We start from the raw sequence: 18,427 nt of genomic DNA on the forward strand, positions 1-18,427 counted from the left end.
TGGACCAGACTTCAAGTTGATTCGGTTTACCTTGTCATATAAGATTCATGTGGCATGTGATGAGTTAAACCGGACTATGAATAGATTTTATCTATTTATACATAGCATTACCCACCCCAAAATGTAAAAGAAGAGACTCTACATGAGTGGAATTCAAGGTCCATGTTTGGCTTCCAAGATGAGGCTTTAAAACTAAATGGGCCTAGGAAGTGCTGCTCCTAGAGGACAAATACTGCCCCCATTTCGTGGATGGGCAGGTGGCTTGGCCCATGCCTCGAATCTATATGTAGCTAGTAGATTTTTCTTCTAGAGCCGCTTCTAAGCGATCGGTCTGATTTTGAAGGAATAACAGCCCTCTACTTAGAAGTTGCCACCTCAGAAATCACACCATAATCACGCTAGAGTCGTACACATGGGATCGAAATTGATTCACACTTCAACTGAAAGTCTGGTCTTCTTCCTCGAGGATAACCATTCCATTAATGGCAAAAACAAGCTTTTCTCCTCTCCATCTTCTTCTTTGTCGATTAGAAGCAGCAGCTCCAACTTTATCCTCTCTAAAGCCCAATACACCATTTCCATCTGCGCCTTGTTCATCTTCATCACATTTCTCATCTTCACTCTCTGCAATTTCAAATACCATTTCCATAACCCACCCAACCTCCCCTCAAAGATTCCTATCTCAAATTCCTCGGCCTCCAAATTATATTAACAACCCCAAATCCAAATCCAAGAATATAACAAGAAATTTATATGTCCTAAAATAAATAGCCAAAATGAATATTATTAAGTACATCTAGATCATTAAAAATCCATACGGCGAAGGGGAGGAAGAAGGGGCTGCGAGCTGTGAAGGGGTGGGTCTTTGAAGGGGTTCTGTTGTGATTCGAAGGGGCTGCAAAGGGGTTGGTGTCGATTTGAAGGTGGGCGAAGGGGAGGGAGCTGTGTCTCTTGCGAAAGGAAAGGGCCTGCGCAGGGGTTGTCTCTTTTGCAGTAGTTGAGTATTCCATGTAGTGCTAGTTTACAATAATTATGGTGGAATGTCTGGGTGTTCCTTCACTATTGGCAGGCTGTTATATGAGGATAGTTGGACCGACTGGCTTGTAGGAATTCTCTTTTTCTTCGGACCAAAAGAAAAGGTCGCTTTTTCCACATAAATGATTTTTGGTTCATAATAAATACTCGCAATGCAAACTATCTGAGGGTATCTCCAAGGTCCGGGCCTTCTGAACCGCTGAAATTCTATCTTCTTCCTCAACTACTCAGTTTCTAGATTTTTTGTTCAGATATTTTCATACCTCGCCAACGCCATTCCAGCCAATCCAAATTCTTAAATACCCTTCTCACATTTATCACGCTCAGCCTTCACTCCATTTACCTCAAGACATCCCCTAGTCAGCTAGAACCATTTCAAACACTTCAATGGCAGCCATGGCCACCGCCCTCACTTCTTCACTCTCTTCAAACCCAACACCATCTTTTTTAGACCACAAGTCCTCCTTCCATGGCACACCCTTCGCATCTCGCTTCACACCCATCAAATCTACCCCACAAAACTCCACCATTTCCATGTCCTTAACCAGTCCATACGATCTTAATTCCTTCAAATTCGAACCCATCAAGGAATCCATCGTCTCTCGCGAAATGACTCGCCGATACATGATGGACATGATCACTCACGCCGATACTGATGTTGTCGTCGTCGGCGCTGGCTCAGCTGGCCTCTCCTGCGCTTATGAACTAAGCAAAAACCCCTCGATCCGTATAGCCATCATTGAACAATCCGTTAGCCCTGGTGGTGGTGCGTGGCTCGGTGGCCAGCTCTTTTCTGCCATGGTTGTGCGCAAACCAGCACACAGGTTCCTCGATGAGCTTGAAATCGAGTACGATGAGCAAGAAAACTACGTCGTGATCAAGCACGCAGCTTTGTTCACTTCCACAATCATGAGCAAACTATTGGCCAGGCCGAACGTGAAGTTGTTCAACGCCGTGGCCGCTGAGGATTTGATAGTGAAGGGAGATAGGGTGTCGGGCGTGGTGACGAACTGGGCTTTGGTTTCGATGAACCACGACACGCAGTCGTGCATGGACCCGAACGTGATGGAGGCCAAGGTGGTGGTGAGCTCCTGTGGCCACGACGGGCCGTTCGGAGCCACCGGTGTTAAGAGGCTGAAGAGTATCGGAATGATTGATAGCGTGCCGGGGATGAAGGCCCTTGACATGAACACTGCCGAAGATGCCATTGTTAGGCTCACCAGGGAGATTGTGCCCGGCATGATTGTTACTGGAATGGAAGTTGCAGAAATCGATGGTGCCCCGAGAATGGTAATTTTATTTTGGACCTTTAAGTCTGAGTTTGTAAGATTCATAACGTACTGTATACTATATGACTTCTACTGTGTGACTGAGTTAATGATGTTTCTCTAAGAGCATCCTCATCCGGATGCCTAAAACATTATTTTTTCTAAATTATAAGAAAAATTATAGGGAAAAGCTCAAAAACCCCCTCCCATTCCATTCCCTATTTTAAGATTTTGATTTAGGAAATGAACAGTGGTTCCCTATTCATCCCCTAAATCATTTTTTATTAATATTTTATTTAAATAAATAAAATAAATTCTTTTTTCAATCAACTACATTTTCTCTTATACTCATATTTATTATACTTTTAAATAATATTTTTAAAAATAATTTAAATAATTACTAAAATATAAAAATAATAATTTTAAAAATATTATTAAACCCTTAAAAAAATTATTTAAATTTTTATTTAAAATATTCACTATAATAATAGTTCAAAACATAAGAAAAAATATTAAGTAGTGAAGTTTGAAAATAGAAGTGAGAGAAAAAAGTAATAAAAAAATAATAGAAGAATATTATTTTAATAGAATAGAGAAAGGATAGGAAATGGGATGTAGAAGGTTTTTTAAAAATGAGTAAAATTTAGGATAAAATTATAGGGAGTGTCCTTTTTAGCTAAAATTTAGAGAAAAATTTAGGGAATCGGATGGGAATGCTCTAAGCAAGTGCTTGTAATTTTGCAGGGTCCAACATTTGGGGCGATGATGATATCGGGGCAGAAGGCTGCGCACTTGGCATTGAAGGCATTGGGGCAGCCGAATGCAATTGACGGGACCTACGGTGATCTTGGGAGCATACAACCAGAGCTTGTTCTTGCTGCTGCTGAGGCTGGGGAGATAGTCGATGCGTAAATATAGTAACAGGGGTTTTTGTTGATTTGGAATAAATATGGAACAATGTGTGGATGAAAACTTGGGCCAGCCATTTTGAGTGTGGATTGCTTGTTTGGATGGGGGTATATATGATGGTTGGTGAGATTTCCTTTGATTTGTGTTGAGTCGAGTTTCAAGAAATAGCGACTTGGAGATTTCCAATGAACAATTCTTATTGCAGATAATATTTCTATTGATGCAAAAAAAACACTAGTAGTTTCTTGGATATCAACGAAGTAGTTTCTCTCAAAAGTTAATTGATTTATTGTAATTTTGTTGATTTTTTTTTTTTTTGATAAAAGGATCTCATTCCATTCATTTAAGAGGACATACAACTTTAACTTCAAACAACAAGTCAATTATAAATGTTAGTAGAATCTCAGTACACTATTGTAACTAACATGGTCTAGTCCATACGGCTTGTCTCTAAAGATCGAAATTTAAGAGATAGCACAACTCTATTCTCAACAGAGTTCACAATAACTAAACATAAAACTCCATACCCAATTAGATTGATTATGGAGAAACCAATGAAGAGGACCTGAAGAGTAAATAGAACTCGAGCTACTTTTTCACAATCGATGTGCTAACCTCTCGTTGGGACGAACAATATCTAGTAGTATTTTTAGTGAGACAATAAGATAATGATGCTATTCACTCGGAAGCTTATTTTTGGAATTTGGAGCCAACTAAAATAAATTCAGTTCAGTTTAATTTTAAGCTACATATTAACATTTAAATATTCAATTCTTAAATTGTTTAATTCATCATAATTTAAAATCTTTTTACACGTAAGATCCACAATATTTTTTAACTCGACACCTCTTTACATGTAAAACTCATAAATTTTTTTAACTTTTCATAAATATATCTAAATCCTTAATATCTAAATACATCTAAACTCATCTTAAATAGGTCCTACAAAACTCATTTTATCATCTCAATTTACTAATATTCATAAAAAATTTAATTTATTTCAACTCAATTTAACATCCAAATGATACTTAAAAGATAATTAATTTGAACTACAAGCATGACCATTTAATTAGACGGGCCCATATCTCGTAATAGGCCCAACATTACATTCCCTTGGAAAAAGTTCATATGACTATTATTTTCCATTGTGAGCCTTGAAATTCTTTTTCACTCACACAATATGCTCAATACCAACTATCATCTCGAGTTAACGGCTTAATAACTCATTGAATTCCTGGAAGTTCAATAAGCATAGATTCTTGTCTCAAGTTAAACCCATGAAGGATTTAAGCCTTGTTTGAATTGAGAAAGCAAACGTTATAATCTAACCAACCAACCCAAATTACCATCAAAGTCGTAAAGCTTCCGTATTTTGGTGCTTGTTTTTTTTTGACAAAGTCATCGTATCCACAAACAATAAGCTTGGTTTGGTTATACAATTCAAATAATCATATCTAATTTTATCATTATAATTTTTTTAAATTCTTAACAAAAAAAAAAATAATTAAAATTTTTTAAATTTTAAAATAAAAATTATATTAAAAAATATATTTTAACAATATTTTATTTAAATTTTAACTCTTATCTGATCTCATATGTGTAACCAAACAAAGCTTAACTCATTTTTTTGTTTTATACTTTGATATTTAAATCATTGAATTATAACAAGTTTCAATTTACCTCGTTAATTAATTAAGTTAGAATCTTATATAAATGAAAAACTGGCCATCTGTAAGGGTGTGAAATGATATCTATGAATAAATTAAGGTACAAATAAAAATAAAAATGATTTGTAAATTAGGGTGAAAGAGTAAAAAGGAAAATGATAATTCGTGGAAAATCCCGACTTTCTTCGACCAAGATCAGTTCCTAAACCTACGACCTCCAGTTGAACCAGAACTGATCCGTTTTGCTTTCTGAGAACCCAAATGCTTCACAAAGCTCGTCATCTCCTCAAACCATTCTCAACCTCAACAACAGCTTCTCTCACTTGGAGAACCCAAATCAAACAAGACCAGCTCGCCTCCCAAATCTCATCCATTCTCTTACAGAGGCGCAATTGGGTCCCGCTCCTTCAAAACCTCAATCTCTCCTCCAAACTAACCTCGTCTCTCTTCCTCCAAATAATCCAAAAAACCCAAACCAGCCCTGAAATCTCTCTCAACTTCTTCAATTGGGCCAAAACAAATCTTGGGTTTCAACCAGACCTCCCGTCTCACTGCCAAATCATCCAGCTTTCACTCGCGTCGGGTCTTGTTCAACCCGTGAAGCCCCTCTTGGGTTCTCTGATTCAGTGTCACCCCGCACCAGTGCTTTTACAGTGCCTGCTTCGAGTTTGTAGAGGTAGAGATTCTCAGTCTAATTTATTAAGCCTAGTTCTTGAATGTTATTCGCAGAAGGGTTTGTTCATGGAGGGGTTAGAGGTGCTCGGGAAAATGAGAGGTCGTGGGTGTACCCCTTCGGTTCGTGCCTGTAGTGCTCTGCTTGATTCTTTGTTGCGAGAAAATGAGACTAAACTGGCTTGGTGTTGCTATGGTGCCGTAATTCGTTGTGGGGTGTCGCCGGACCGGTCTATGTGGTCGTTGGTTGCTCAGATTTTGTATAAAAATGGGAAATTTGAGAGAATTGTTAGATTGTTAGATGTAGGTCTCTATACCTCTGTGATTTGTAATCTTGTTGTTGATTGTTATAGCAAAAGTGGGGATTTTGGAGCCGCTTTTGATATCTTGAATCAGATGTGCGATAGAAAAATTGACCCGGGTTTTAGTACTTATAGTTCGGTTCTCGATGGGGCATGTAAATACGAAAATGCTGTAGTAATTGAGAACATAATGTGCATTATGGTGGACAAGAAGCTGCTACCAAAGATTCTTTCATCCGAGTATGATTTAGTAGTTCAGAAGCTTTGTGACTTGGGCAAGACGTATGCGGCGGAGATGTTCCTTTGGAGAGCTCGTGATGAGAACAGCGGGTTACAGGATGCTACTTATGGGTGTATGTTAAGAGCATTGTCAAAGGAAGGCAGATTAGAGGAAGCGATTCCAATATATCGTTTAATCTCTGAGAGGGGTCTTACAGTGAATGATAGTAGTTATAACGCATTTGTAAATGTTCTTTGTAAGGGAAATCAGTCCGAGGAAGCTTGTGAATTGTTAAGGGATGTTGTCAGAAGAGGAAGTACTCCGTGTGCATCAGAATTGTCTAGATTTATAGCATCACAGTGTAATAGAGGGAGATGGAGAGAAGCGGAGGAATTGTTGAATTTAACTCTAGAGAAAGGGTTATTGCCAGATTCTCTATGTTGTTGCTTCTTGATGGTGCATTACTGCTCCAGCAGACGGATTGATTCAGCTATGGCATTGCATGACAAGATGGAAAGATGGAATAATGGTTTGGATGCAGCAACTTATAATGTACTGCTCAAAGCGCTCTTTTCGGGAAAGAGGATTGAAGCAGCAGTCAGGGTATTTGATTACATGAGAAGAAAGAATTTGGCGAGCAGTGCAAGTTTTACGATTATGATTAGTGGACTTTGTCGTGCAAAGGAACTTAGAAAAGCGATGAAAATTCATGATGAAATGTTGAACATGGGGCTTAAACCTGATCGAGCAGCATACAAGCGATTGATACGCGGTTTTAAATAACCAATTATTTTTGTATACCTTAGCAGCTAAGGTATACAAAAATATCTTGAGTCAGATGTGCGACAGGAACATTTGGCTTCGTTTTTGTCAAGATGATACTATTGATTTTGGCTTTTACCATGTCTTGTAACATTTGGCTGCGTGATCTGCAGGCCATCGATACGGTTTTGGTTCTTTATCGACTTTCAAATTGAGACATGCAAACATCTTCTCAATTGAGTAATAATTTCATATTGTCTGTAGATAAGATCTTAGATATGCTTATAATCATCTTTTGTAAAATAGATTTTATGAGATGAGTTAGATCCATGAATTTTTTCATGGTATCAGAGTCTGTCACATGACGAATGAGAGTCCACACTACTTATCTCGTGACAAGGATCAGAAAAAAAATACTAGTCTGCACGTGAGAGAGTGTGTTGAGGAATAATCTCACATTACTTGTGGACAAGATTTTGTACATATTTATAAGTAATAAATAACCCTTTCTTGAAGAACTGATTTTATGAGATGAGTTAAGTATTTTTATGAGATGAGTTAGATCCATGAATTTTTTCATGGTATCAGAGTCTGTCACATGACGAATGAGAGTCTACACTACTTATCTCGTGACAAGGATCAGAAAAAAAAATACTAGTCTGCACGTGAGAGAGTGTGTTAAGGAATAATCTCACATTACTTGTGAACAAGGTTTTGTACATATTTATAAGTAATAAATAACCCTTTCTTGCAGAACTGATTTTATGAGATGAGTTAAGTATATGAATTTTTTCGTTTTGAGAGTTGAGACACAAACTATGTGATCACAGGATGACAGTTAAAATTGCTCAATGCTTATTGCTAGAATCCGATATAGTTGTTTAACTTGTTGCCTATTGGTTTGGAACAAACATGGGGGGCATGGTTTTTATTCTTCGATTAGCCGAAAATGGTACTCAATAACTAAGCAACGAAAGAATGTAAGCCTAGGATGACATGGATGTGGATGACCCTGGTACATGTATAACCAAATTGTCCAAATTACAACAAATAGAACATATAAATGGATTGGGATTGCCTGTAAATTTCCAAAGCAATGACAGAATGAGTTTAGGTGTACGTTGAGATCAATTTTCTTATTTATCAAAATTATTATGTCTGTTTATCCAATCTAAAAGAAAATTAGCTACCGACATGTAGCACAATAAGCACCGCTCGCCATACGACCTGTAGTACAGATGAAGTAAATGGCACGGAGTCATTCGTGACTAACAAAACGAAGCGAAACCCTCGCTCAATCTGTGTGTGCCCAGAATCCAAAAATGGCTTCCTTTCGCGAACATCCGAGTCTCCTCCTCTTAGTCGCCGTGTTTTCCCTCGCCCTCTTATCGGTCTCGGCCGATTCGGATTCTCAACGGGTCTCGGAGCTTCTGGCCCTCCAGTCCCGATCTAAATCGGGAGTGATCCACCTAGACGACCGCTCCATCTCTCGCTTCCTCACCTCGGTCAAGACTCCGAGACCCTACTGGCTCGTCATCTTCTTCGACGCCACTCAGCTCCATGACAAGACAGAGCTCCATCTCAAGACCCTCCACAGCGAGTTCGCCCTCCTTGCCAACTCCTTCATAACCAACAACCAGGACCCCGAGTCGCCTTCCCATGCCAAGCTCTTCTTCTGCGACCTCGAATTCAAAGAGTCACAGTCCAGCTTCGGCCTCTTCGGCGTCAATGCCCTCCCTCACATCCGCCTCATCGCTCCGCACCAAAACCCCAAAGAATCTCATCAGATGGACCAGGGAGACTTCTCCAGACTCGCCGAATCGATGTCCGAGTTCATCGAATCGAAGACCAAGTTTGTCTTCGGCCCGATCCACCGGCCACCCATGCTTTCCAACAAGCAATTGATAGTCATCGTCCTTGCCATTTTAATTTGGATTCCATTCGCTATAAAAAAGATCGTGATGGGCGAGACATTGCTCCACGATCCTAAAATCTGGCTGGTCGGTTCGGTGTTCGTCTACTTCTTCAGCGTCTCGGGCGCGATGCACAACATAATCCGGAAAATGCCCATGTTCCTGGCTGACCGGAACGATCCGAACCGCCTCATATTTTTCTACCAGGGCTCCGGGATGCAGCTTGGGGCGGAGGGGTTCGCGGTCGGATCCTTGTACACGATTGTGGGGCTGTTGCTGGCGTTCATGACGCACGTGCTCGTGAAGGTGAGGAATGTGAACGTGCAGCGAGTGGTCATGATCGTTGCTCTTTTCATTTCGTTTTGGGCGGTCAAGAAGGTCGTGTACTTGGATAATTGGAAGACTGGTTATGGGATCCACGGATTCTGGCCTTCAAGTTGGAAATGAGCTCTGCTAAAAGGTAATGATTTTGGGTTATTAGTGAAGGTGGTTTATGTTGCTCTTGGAGTTTGATGTTTGAATTGTATAACTTTTGATGATAAACGAGATAAAGTAGGTTCCTATTGCCGCTTGACTAAGGCTTAAAAGCCATTTGCTAGACCAGTTTTGTGTTGTTGATTGCTGGCTTTTTGTTCTAATCTTCACCTTGTTTTCTCTGTAAAAACAAAATTAATTAGCACTAGAGCTGGAAATAGACCGATTGGCTAAATGAAACATAGGAGACAATGGTGATATTGTATTTGGTGAAGTCGTGGCTGTCAGATGGGCTAGGCCTATTTCATTCATATCTATAATATTATTTCTTACTTATAAAAAAAAAAAAAAAAGGTCGTGGCTGTGAGATCGTTGGGTTTCATCTTAAGTATGGTAGGTTGATTTTCCTGAATCCTTTAACTTAATAATATGCATGAAACCTAGTATAATTAACGTAGCAATAACCCACCGGTGGGTAGCCCAAGTGGTAAGGGTGAACTTGTGTGCATGAGTCCCATGCCATAAATTTGATTCCTCCTGGGATCAAACTGTGATTTAAGTAGGAGGCCATGGGGTAGGTTGTTGTCCTTGTGTTCCCGAGAGTTTAGGTTCCATGGAGATTCTGCCGTGGGATGGTTCCCTCGTCCAAAAAAAAAAAAAAAAGTACCATAGCAATAGCTATTTTTTAATATACATTGCCAGCTGCCCATGATCCTTCTTCCCGATTACAATTGCTTTAACATAGATTTGATAGCAGGCTGCTTAACCTAAATGGTGTCCATAGGCTATAGCGTATTTTTTGATCAATCACTTATCTATTTATCCTGTCCACACATTAAAGGAACATTGCATTATTTTGTCAATTACTTGCATCCACCTGTGAACATGTTTTAAAAGCCGGTCGTGCTTGAAATTGAACTTGCGGTAGAAGTGGTAATTCCATTACCTAAATGGTGTCCATAGGCTATAGCATATGTTTTTTTTGAAATAATATTGGCATCAGCCACTATTTGGGATCATCCAAAACACACCATAGTAAAATGACAAAAACACCCTCACAACAAAACCCACTTCCCTCTCATTTCACACATTTCATTTTTGAAATTCCTCTATCTCCTCCCCCCCACCCCCACTGCCCAAATTCGAAATAGTACTAGGCAGGCTTTGAGAGAGAGCTGATGAAGGAGTGAGATAGCTGATGAGAGAGAGAGCGCTGATGGATGAGAGGTGGAGAGCGGGAGAGAGGTGGAGCGCGAGACAGGGAGAGCGAGAGAGAGGTGGAGGGTTTGGCTGGCTCGAAGGAACTCGGGGAGGAGTCGCAGAGGTCAAGGGAGGTGTCAGTGGGGCTAGAACCGACGCACGGTGGCGATAGGGCCGTCGGTGGCCCCGAGCTTGTGTGAAACCCACCATTTATGGGTAGCTTGCGTGTGTGCGAGGGAGAGGGAGAGGGAGGTTCGTGGTGGCTGGGTTTGCAAGAGGTGGTCGCCGGTGTGAGGTGGTGGAGGTGTGGTAGCCTGGGTGGCTATGTACGGCGGCGCAAGGGGAGAGAAATGTGTGAAATCCATTTCGGTTGGGTTACCGCAGGGGAGAGAGAGGGTTGCGCATGGGGGAGATCGGTGGCAGCTAGCTTGGTCGCCGGCGTGAGAGGAAGTCGCCGGTGGTGGCGGTAAGGCTGGGCGGCGCATGGCAGCTTCGGGCCGAGCTGAAGGAGAATCGGGTGGAGGCTTCCGTCAGGCTGAGAGAGCTGATGAGAGAGAGGGGTAGATGAATCTGAGCACTACTCCTTTTTATTTTTTATTTTTTATTTTTTTTATAATCAATCGCTTATCTATATTTCTTTTCCAAATACATTTTAAAGGACCATTGCATTATTTTGTCAATTACTTGCATCCACCTGTGAACATGTTTTAAAAGCTGGTCATGCTTGCAATTGAACTTGTGGTAGAAGTGGTAATACCATTTAATAGTCTTTACATTGACTGGAAAGACCGAGAAAGATCCTATGTCTAATTGCTCCTTTGCCTGATGTGAATGTTTGGTCATTGGTGCCAGGTTTGTATATTAATGGTCAGTATAGCCTTCACCTGACCATCTTTTTTTTAATTGGCACTGGGTGTCTGGGAAGAGGCTCCCGATTAATCCCGAGGGTACATAGGCTCTCGGTAAAGAGTCTCCCGCAAGTGCACCTTGGGTAATTCAAGGGAAAAATCTCACAGTCCGATGGCTCCTAGAGATTATTTGCATTCAAGGGATTTTGAACCTTAGACTTAGGAGGAGCATAACCCCAAGCCCAAGGCCTTTACAACTTGAACCAACCCTGAGGAGTTTTAACCTGACCATCTTAAGGGGTCCTAAAACTTGGTCTTTGGTATCTGGTTGATAATTCATGTCTATTGTCTAGGCATGCATATTTCTGACCTATCCATCCACTCATGAGCCATGGCTATGAAAACAGTTTGGTTGAAAGAATTATATCTGGTTATCAACACGATGGTTTCAACCACTAGGAGTTGACTCAAGTGGTTTTGGTGGTATGCTTCCTCTACGTCGAGACTTCAGAGATGCACTCGGACTTGCATCTCTGAATTACTCGAGATGCACTTGTAGAAAACTTATTATTGAGGGATTTGTGTACCCCTGAGATTAGTCAGGACTTTGTTGGACACTCGATGCCAATAAAAAAAATGAACAGGATGTGTGCGAATTTGTGGTGGATTTCAGATATCTAACTTACCTATACGGGTGTAAGTTATAGAAGTCATCCAACTTTGAGGTGAAAGTAAATCTAGTATAATATTCGTCACAAATTCCTTCCGTCCCAGCGGAGAAAACTTCCAAATATCTGAGAACGCCTATTCCTACACTATTTTCCATTCTTTCCTTCCCACCCAAATCCTTCTCTCAAAACCACTGTAAGGGGATGCATATCTGATTTTGCTCCTTGTTAAAATATTATGTACGTGTTTAAAATTATATTGTTTTTAGCTTAAGTTTTTGGTAGAAAAAAAAAATTGACAGTATAACATAACATGATAGTTATTCTAGGAGTTTTAATTTTTTTTTATTAGTAAAGTGGATTATTAAAATTATATATGGTAAATTTGATCATTAATGAATAATCTAGCAATAGTTATTCGAGAAAAAAATGAATAATCTAGCTTAAGAGAAGATGGAAAGGGAAGACATGATAACCTCAGTTTGAAGATAGAGTTTGCTTTCTTGATTGGATATTTGTTTGTTGGGAATCGAAATTGGGGTGAAATTTATTTCTAGAAAACAGTGAGGGTGGGAATGAGTCTTAGCGCTTGATTTTTGTGTATCGGAGATTCTAATTAGTCAACCCCAAAAGCTGACGTGTTCTTTATCATTTCCTCTGGTGTCACTTGGCATAAAGTATAGTGCCTACAAGAGAATTTAGAGGGGAGCCAAATGACCTGTTTCGGGCAGAACCATTTTCGAATTGGGATTCTTCACGAACTTAAAAGGAGTATGGATGCAACGTTAACTAATGTATTGTCCACCCCGGTGGTTGCAAGGTAGAGTGGAGTAGTGCTGGTGGGCCAGTTTTCAAAAAAATTATCGACCATGTTTTCAAAGGAAGGTGGGGTTGTGATTCGTGAACCCTGAACATGTGATGGGGATGTGAATGAGATTAGGCATATCTGGTGACGAGTACAAAAACTTGTCCAGACTTATTAGCCAAACTCGTGAGCGTGGTGAATGCTATTTATTTTTTAAGAAATTGTATATACAAGTCCAAAATGTACAAGTCTCACACAAAATCTTTATAAAAAAAGTAGACATCACTAGTGTGAAAATTTATTTATTCTTGATGGAACTTACATTTTTATAAAAGACTTGTGCAATACTTGTACATTTGGAGTTTGTACCTAGGCATTACTCTATTAGAAATTATGATAGTCCTGTTATTCACTCTTTGGGAGAGGGATTTGTATCTTGGTTCTATTTTTTTGGTAATGGTTGTGAGATGACTAGGGGATGATGTCTCCCGGCGTGCAGATAGATTTTATCTCATGAGAACAATTACACTATGTAACCTTAAATATACAAATAAGCGAATAACTGCCATTTCTTAGACATTATACCTTAAAACTATAATGCCAGTGGTCTTAAGTTGGGATCTTTAATGGATGTCAACACCAACGGAAGAAGACAGACGCCTTGTTATCTTCGCCTTCAAACATCATTATGTCCTTTATTGTGGTTGGAATTAAGATAAGACTTTACACGTTTTGAAACGTGTATTGATAAAGAAAAAATGGTCAGTATAGAATGGTGATGAGATCCCACGTTATCTGGCAACGTGTTTTACTATTAGAGTACCACATCAATAAGAGGTCCGTTCATTAATCATGACTAATAATCTTAAGCCTATTTTGTTTTTTATGGGATGAATTGAGATAAAAATTAAAAATGAAATAAAATATTATTAAAATATATATATTTTATATTATTTTTATTTTAAAATTTGAAAATATTAAATTATTTATTTTATTTTGTGTGTAAATTTTAAAAAAATTATAATAATTAAATGAGATAAAATAAGATGATAGAATGATTAAATAAAATAAAATGAGATAAGTTTGAATTCTTTTCTCATCGAAATTTTTCAAAACCCAAGGCCTGATCTGGAAAGCATACAAGCTAGAGAGCCTCGAGATTATATAAAGTTAAAGCTTGATTATATAAACTTAAAGCTTGGTAAGATTTCTTTTTCGTTCTGTTCTATGTAAAACTTACTACTATAAACAAGTTGTTATATAGTAGTAAGTCTATTATTTTTATGATTGAAAAATGATAAGGTTATTACATTTTTATTATTTATTTACTATTTTTTTTGTATTTGATTTTTTTTAATTTTTAATTTTACTTAATAGTTAAGGAAGTGAATATTAATAAAATTATATATATATTTTAATTTTTTTTAGTGATTAAGGATGTTAAAAAAATATTTAAAAAAAATGATAAAAAAATAAATACACTATAAATAATAAATAGGTAATAAAAAGATAATAACTCTATCACTACTCAATGTGAAAAGTGTTGTCTGTGAATCATTACGTGCCCACTTTTGTAATTCTTTCAGCGACGGCCACCATGTTGGCTATTATGTACAAAAGCTAAAGTCTCAATTTTCCACTAAGGTCCTGTCTCTGAAGTGGCTGCATCATGCATTCTTTCCCAGCCCTCACTCTATTTTCTCATTTTATTCAATTATTTGTTCAAGGCTGCAGTTTCACTTCTTTAGTCACACAAGCTATACCTTGATAGTAATCATTAATCGACCAAATAGAAAAATCGCACCAAAGAAAATATAATAAATAAATACACCAATGTGGGTTGTAGAACATGGCATGAATCATTGAAGATAAGGCTAATGCAATCCATCCACTAGAAGGATTGAGTCACCAACAGCTATAATGTAAAATGGACAAGTTCATTCCTTTTTGTAAAGCCATGATAATTAATTATGATGTATACTTAATATTTCTCTGATATCCATTATCAAGATCATCCGGTACTGGTTTCTTTATTCGATCGAATGGCGAAAATACACATAAACACTTGCTTTTTATCTTAGTATATATGAGGGCTATTGCAAAAACAGCGAGCTCAGAGGAAGAGAAAGCTCAGTATACTACAACTAGCTAGTAGAATGGACAACCATCGACCGCTGTTGGAGAATCCTAAAACTTCTCCCTGCAAAACTCTTTGCTTAATTCTCTCCCTAGCTGCCATCATAAGCTCATCTGCACTTGTTGCCACCCATCTACTTAAAGCTGCCAGCTTCTCCGATCCTTTCCTACAGCGCCACATCTGTGATCAAGCCCACAACCCTGCCTCATGCTTAGCCATGGCCTCAGAAGTGGTCCGAGACACGAACAGTACGATCGTGCAAATGAACCCTGTCCATCTACTTCAAGTGTTCTTAAAAAGATCAGCCTACGAAATACAAAAAGTCATGGAGAAAGCCCAAGATGTCAAGCATAGGATTAACGATCCTAAAGAACAACTGGCTTTACTTGATTGTGTGCAGCTAATGGAATTGTCCAGGGACAGGATCTTTGACTCCATTGCGGCTCTTGAAAATATGACCAGCCGTTCCTGTGAAGATGCGCATGCATGGCTAAGCAGTGTTCTCACCAACCATGTCACATGCTGGGATGGATTAGAGGGAACAACCCGAACCTCGATGGAGCCAGAGGTCCAGGACTTGATAGCAAGGGCCAGAAACTTCCTAGCCATGCTTCTCGCGGTTTCACCCTTGAAAACCGAAGTGACTGAGCCATTAAAAGGGGGATTCCCCTCATGGGTAACGAATAGGGACCGGAGGCTTTTAAAGGCTCTGCCAAAGGAAATCAAGGCCGACGTTGTGGTGGCTAAAGATGGGAGTGGGAAGTACAAGACTGTGGAAGAAGCTGTGGCATCGGCACCCAATAAAAGCAAAATTAGGTATGTCATTTATGTGAAGAAGGGCACCTATAAAGAAAATGTTGAGGTTGGGAAGAAAAAACAGAACGTGATGATCGTTGGTGATGGCATGAACTCAACGATTATCACTGGCAGTTTGAATGTTATCGATGGATCGACTACTTTCAAGTCTGCAACTGTAGGTAAAGATCTTCCTTAATTATAGTCAACAAAAATTATATTTGTTCTGGAATAGGTAAGTATTGTAAATTCTTTTTTAAGAAAGTGGATAAACTTAGACTCATATAAAAAAAATATATTTTAATAATAAATCTTATTTTTTTTATAACAATATGTTGACGTGTAAATTCTAAGATTGTATCTAATATTATACTATAGCTAATTTGTTTTCCTAGAAATCAAAGTTCTAATAACTTTATTTATGAATGGGTGCTCACCCACTTTATGAATAGTGAAAGGATGATGTCATATTCTGTTTGTATTTCTCAATAAAATGATAAATACCACCAACAATGACAAACTAATTAAAAGAACATGGGCAATGCAGCTGCTGTTGGTGATGGATTCATGGCCCAAGACATCTGGTTCCAAAACACGGCTGGGCCACAGAAGCACCAAGCGGTGGCACTTCGTGTTGGAGCCGACCAATCCATCATAAACCGCTGCCGCATTGACGCCTATCAGGACACACTTTACGCCCACTCCAACAGGCAATTCTACCGAGACTCCTACATCACTGGAACAGTGGATTTCATCTTCGGCAATGCGGCTGTCGTGTTCCAAAACTGCAAAATAGTAGCCCGAAAGCCCATGAGTGGACAGGCCAACATGGTAACAGCCCAAGGTCGAACTGACCCAAACCAAGCCACCGGGACTTCAATCCAAAACTGTAATATAATAGCAAGCTCTGATCTGGAGCCCGTGAAGGGCTCGGTCCGATCGTACTTGGGTCGACCGTGGAAGGAATATTCAAGAACAGTGGTCATGCAGTCGTACATAGGTGACCATATTGATCCGGCAGGGTGGTCGGTGTGGAGTAAAGATTTTGCATTAAAGACATTGTATTACGGAGAGTATATTAATAGGGGACCAGGAGCTGGTACAAGCAAGAGAGTGAACTGGCCTGGCTACCGTCTCATTACTAGCGCAGAGGAAGCCAAAAAATTCACTGTAGCTGAGCTGATACAAGGAGGGAATTGGTTGAAGTCCTCTGGAGTTGCTTATTCTGAAGGGCTGTGACGTGAATTTCATGTACCATCAAGATGATGATCACCTCAAGTTCGAATAAGAATTTCAAGGAGTTTCTTTCGATAGCTGAAGCTTGTGGTGTTTTGCTTAGGCAGCTTCTTTCTATCTTTTATTATGTTAACGAGTGCAATGTTGTGTTTGTTTTTTTTGCAAACTACTTTACCGACGAGTTTATGGTTTCTATGAGAGTGCATAATATACTAGTTTGAAAATATTTGTAAATAGTAATAAAATAATAATAATTGTGATAAACACAAGCAGAGTTCCTTCCACTTGATAAGGTACTCAGTAACCACGAAACAAGACCCAAACAAGAAATCTCAAGAATCGGAGATCAACAACAAGAATATTAACAAGAACAAGTAAAATAACAAGAAAAGTATAAGGATAAGAAATACAAACAGAGATTACGTGGTTCGGCCCTAATGGCCTACATCCACGGCAGGAACAGCCTCAGAGATTATTCTTTATTGCGCAATCTTCAAAAGCCAATGTATATACACAGATCAAGCTAATACTGAGCCAAAATACAAGCCTCAATACAGCTTTATTTATTCCCTCAGTAAAACCCTAGAATCCCTCACATATGTACAAAGCTCTCTCTCTGTTCTCTTCGCCAACGGCAGAAAACAAATTGCTCACAAAATAATCTTGTAACCCTAACACGGCTAAGAGGCATATATATATGCATTAAAGAGATGACCGCACGTGTCCTTGATCCAGCGGCAGAAGAGCACAAGTCAGAAGGCCAAAAGGTTGCTCACGTGTGAAGCACATGACCTCAACTCTGCATATCAATAAGTGCCGCTGCTTATCACCAAGAGTCCCACTCTTATAAATGCTGCATACACACGGTGTTAGAGAAACAATATACAGAATGATGAGAGAAATAGTTGACACAGAACTCACAATAATAGAATATTAAATAGTAGTAAAGAATAACAAATAGTAATAAGAAGTAGATAAAAAGTAATAATAAAGTCAAAAATAATAGTGATAGTGTTTGAGAGTACTAATTGAGATACTCTCATTAGTCAAACTTTAAAATTAATGGATCGAGAAGAGAATATTTTTCTTGTACATATAGTTATGATTTGTCTTAGTCGAGATTGCGTCATGAAAATAAAACTGTTTATTTATGACCAGCTATTTCTTGTGAAAATGATTATTTCCTACTAAAGTGAATATGTTTTTATCACAAATAATCATTTTTACCGCAAATAATTCGTCACAAATACTAGTTTTCCTTGTATTGTGAGACTAATTTACACAACCTTTATTTTCCATTGGTTAATTCCCATATTGACTCCCATAAAGTGTGATACATTTTCTTCAACCATCTAAACTATAACATTCTAGATCCAAATGTTAAGATAAATAGAAAAAAAACTTGGGACCTCTTCAATCTAGAAAGTACAATATCCTGTAATCAAATAATGAACCATGCTTGGCTAATTTGTAGACTACCCATATTAGTCATTGCTCATAAAATAAAGTCATAACG

At 38.8% G+C, this 18,427-nt stretch overlaps 4 protein-coding genes across 5 annotated transcripts; all 4 read left to right on the forward strand.

The window, feature by feature from the left end:
* The first annotated feature begins 1,191 nt into the window (after positions 1 to 1,191).
* LOC109022013 (thiamine thiazole synthase 2, chloroplastic) lies at positions 1,192 to 3,488 on the forward strand. Of its 2 annotated transcripts, none has more exons than XM_019004781.2 (2): positions 1,192 to 2,325; positions 3,048 to 3,488. In XM_019004781.2, the coding sequence occupies exons 1-2, from the start codon at positions 1,423 to 1,425 to the stop codon at positions 3,213 to 3,215; spliced, it is 1,071 nt and encodes a 356-aa protein (XP_018860326.1). In that variant the 5' UTR covers positions 1,192 to 1,422; the 3' UTR covers positions 3,216 to 3,488. The 2 variants fall into 2 exon arrangements, with proteins under 2 accessions (XP_018860326.1, XP_035544327.1); XM_035688434.1 differs by having other exon boundaries at positions 1,218 to 2,421; positions 3,020 to 3,116.
* Positions 3,489 to 5,061: 1,573 nt separating this feature from the next.
* Positions 5,062 to 7,276, forward strand: LOC109022010 (pentatricopeptide repeat-containing protein At4g21170). Its single transcript, XM_035688435.1, has one exon. It carries the CDS (start codon positions 5,141 to 5,143, stop codon positions 6,854 to 6,856), a length of 1,716 nt encoding a protein of 571 aa, XP_035544328.1. The 5' UTR covers positions 5,062 to 5,140; the 3' UTR covers positions 6,857 to 7,276.
* Positions 7,277 to 8,069: 793 nt separating this feature from the next.
* On the forward strand, positions 8,070 to 9,492 carry LOC109022014 (probable dolichyl-diphosphooligosaccharide--protein glycosyltransferase subunit 3B). Its single transcript, XM_019004782.2, has one exon. The coding sequence runs from the start codon at positions 8,158 to 8,160 to the stop codon at positions 9,193 to 9,195; it is 1,038 nt and encodes a 345-aa protein (XP_018860327.1). The 5' UTR covers positions 8,070 to 8,157; the 3' UTR covers positions 9,196 to 9,492.
* A 5,258-nt stretch (positions 9,493 to 14,750) lies between these two features.
* LOC109022012 (pectinesterase) lies at positions 14,751 to 17,104 on the forward strand. The gene is made up of 2 exons (XM_019004780.2): positions 14,751 to 15,857; positions 16,223 to 17,104. Exons 1-2 carry the CDS (start codon positions 14,900 to 14,902, stop codon positions 16,912 to 16,914), a joined length of 1,650 nt encoding a protein of 549 aa, XP_018860325.1. The 5' UTR covers positions 14,751 to 14,899; the 3' UTR covers positions 16,915 to 17,104.
* Positions 17,105 to 18,427: the final 1,323 nt, after the last annotated feature.

Source organism: Juglans regia, chromosome 3, assembly GCF_001411555.2.
Source record: "Juglans regia cultivar Chandler chromosome 3, Walnut 2.0, whole genome shotgun sequence".
Lineage (NCBI taxonomy): Eukaryota > Viridiplantae > Streptophyta > Magnoliopsida > Fagales > Juglandaceae > Juglans > Juglans regia.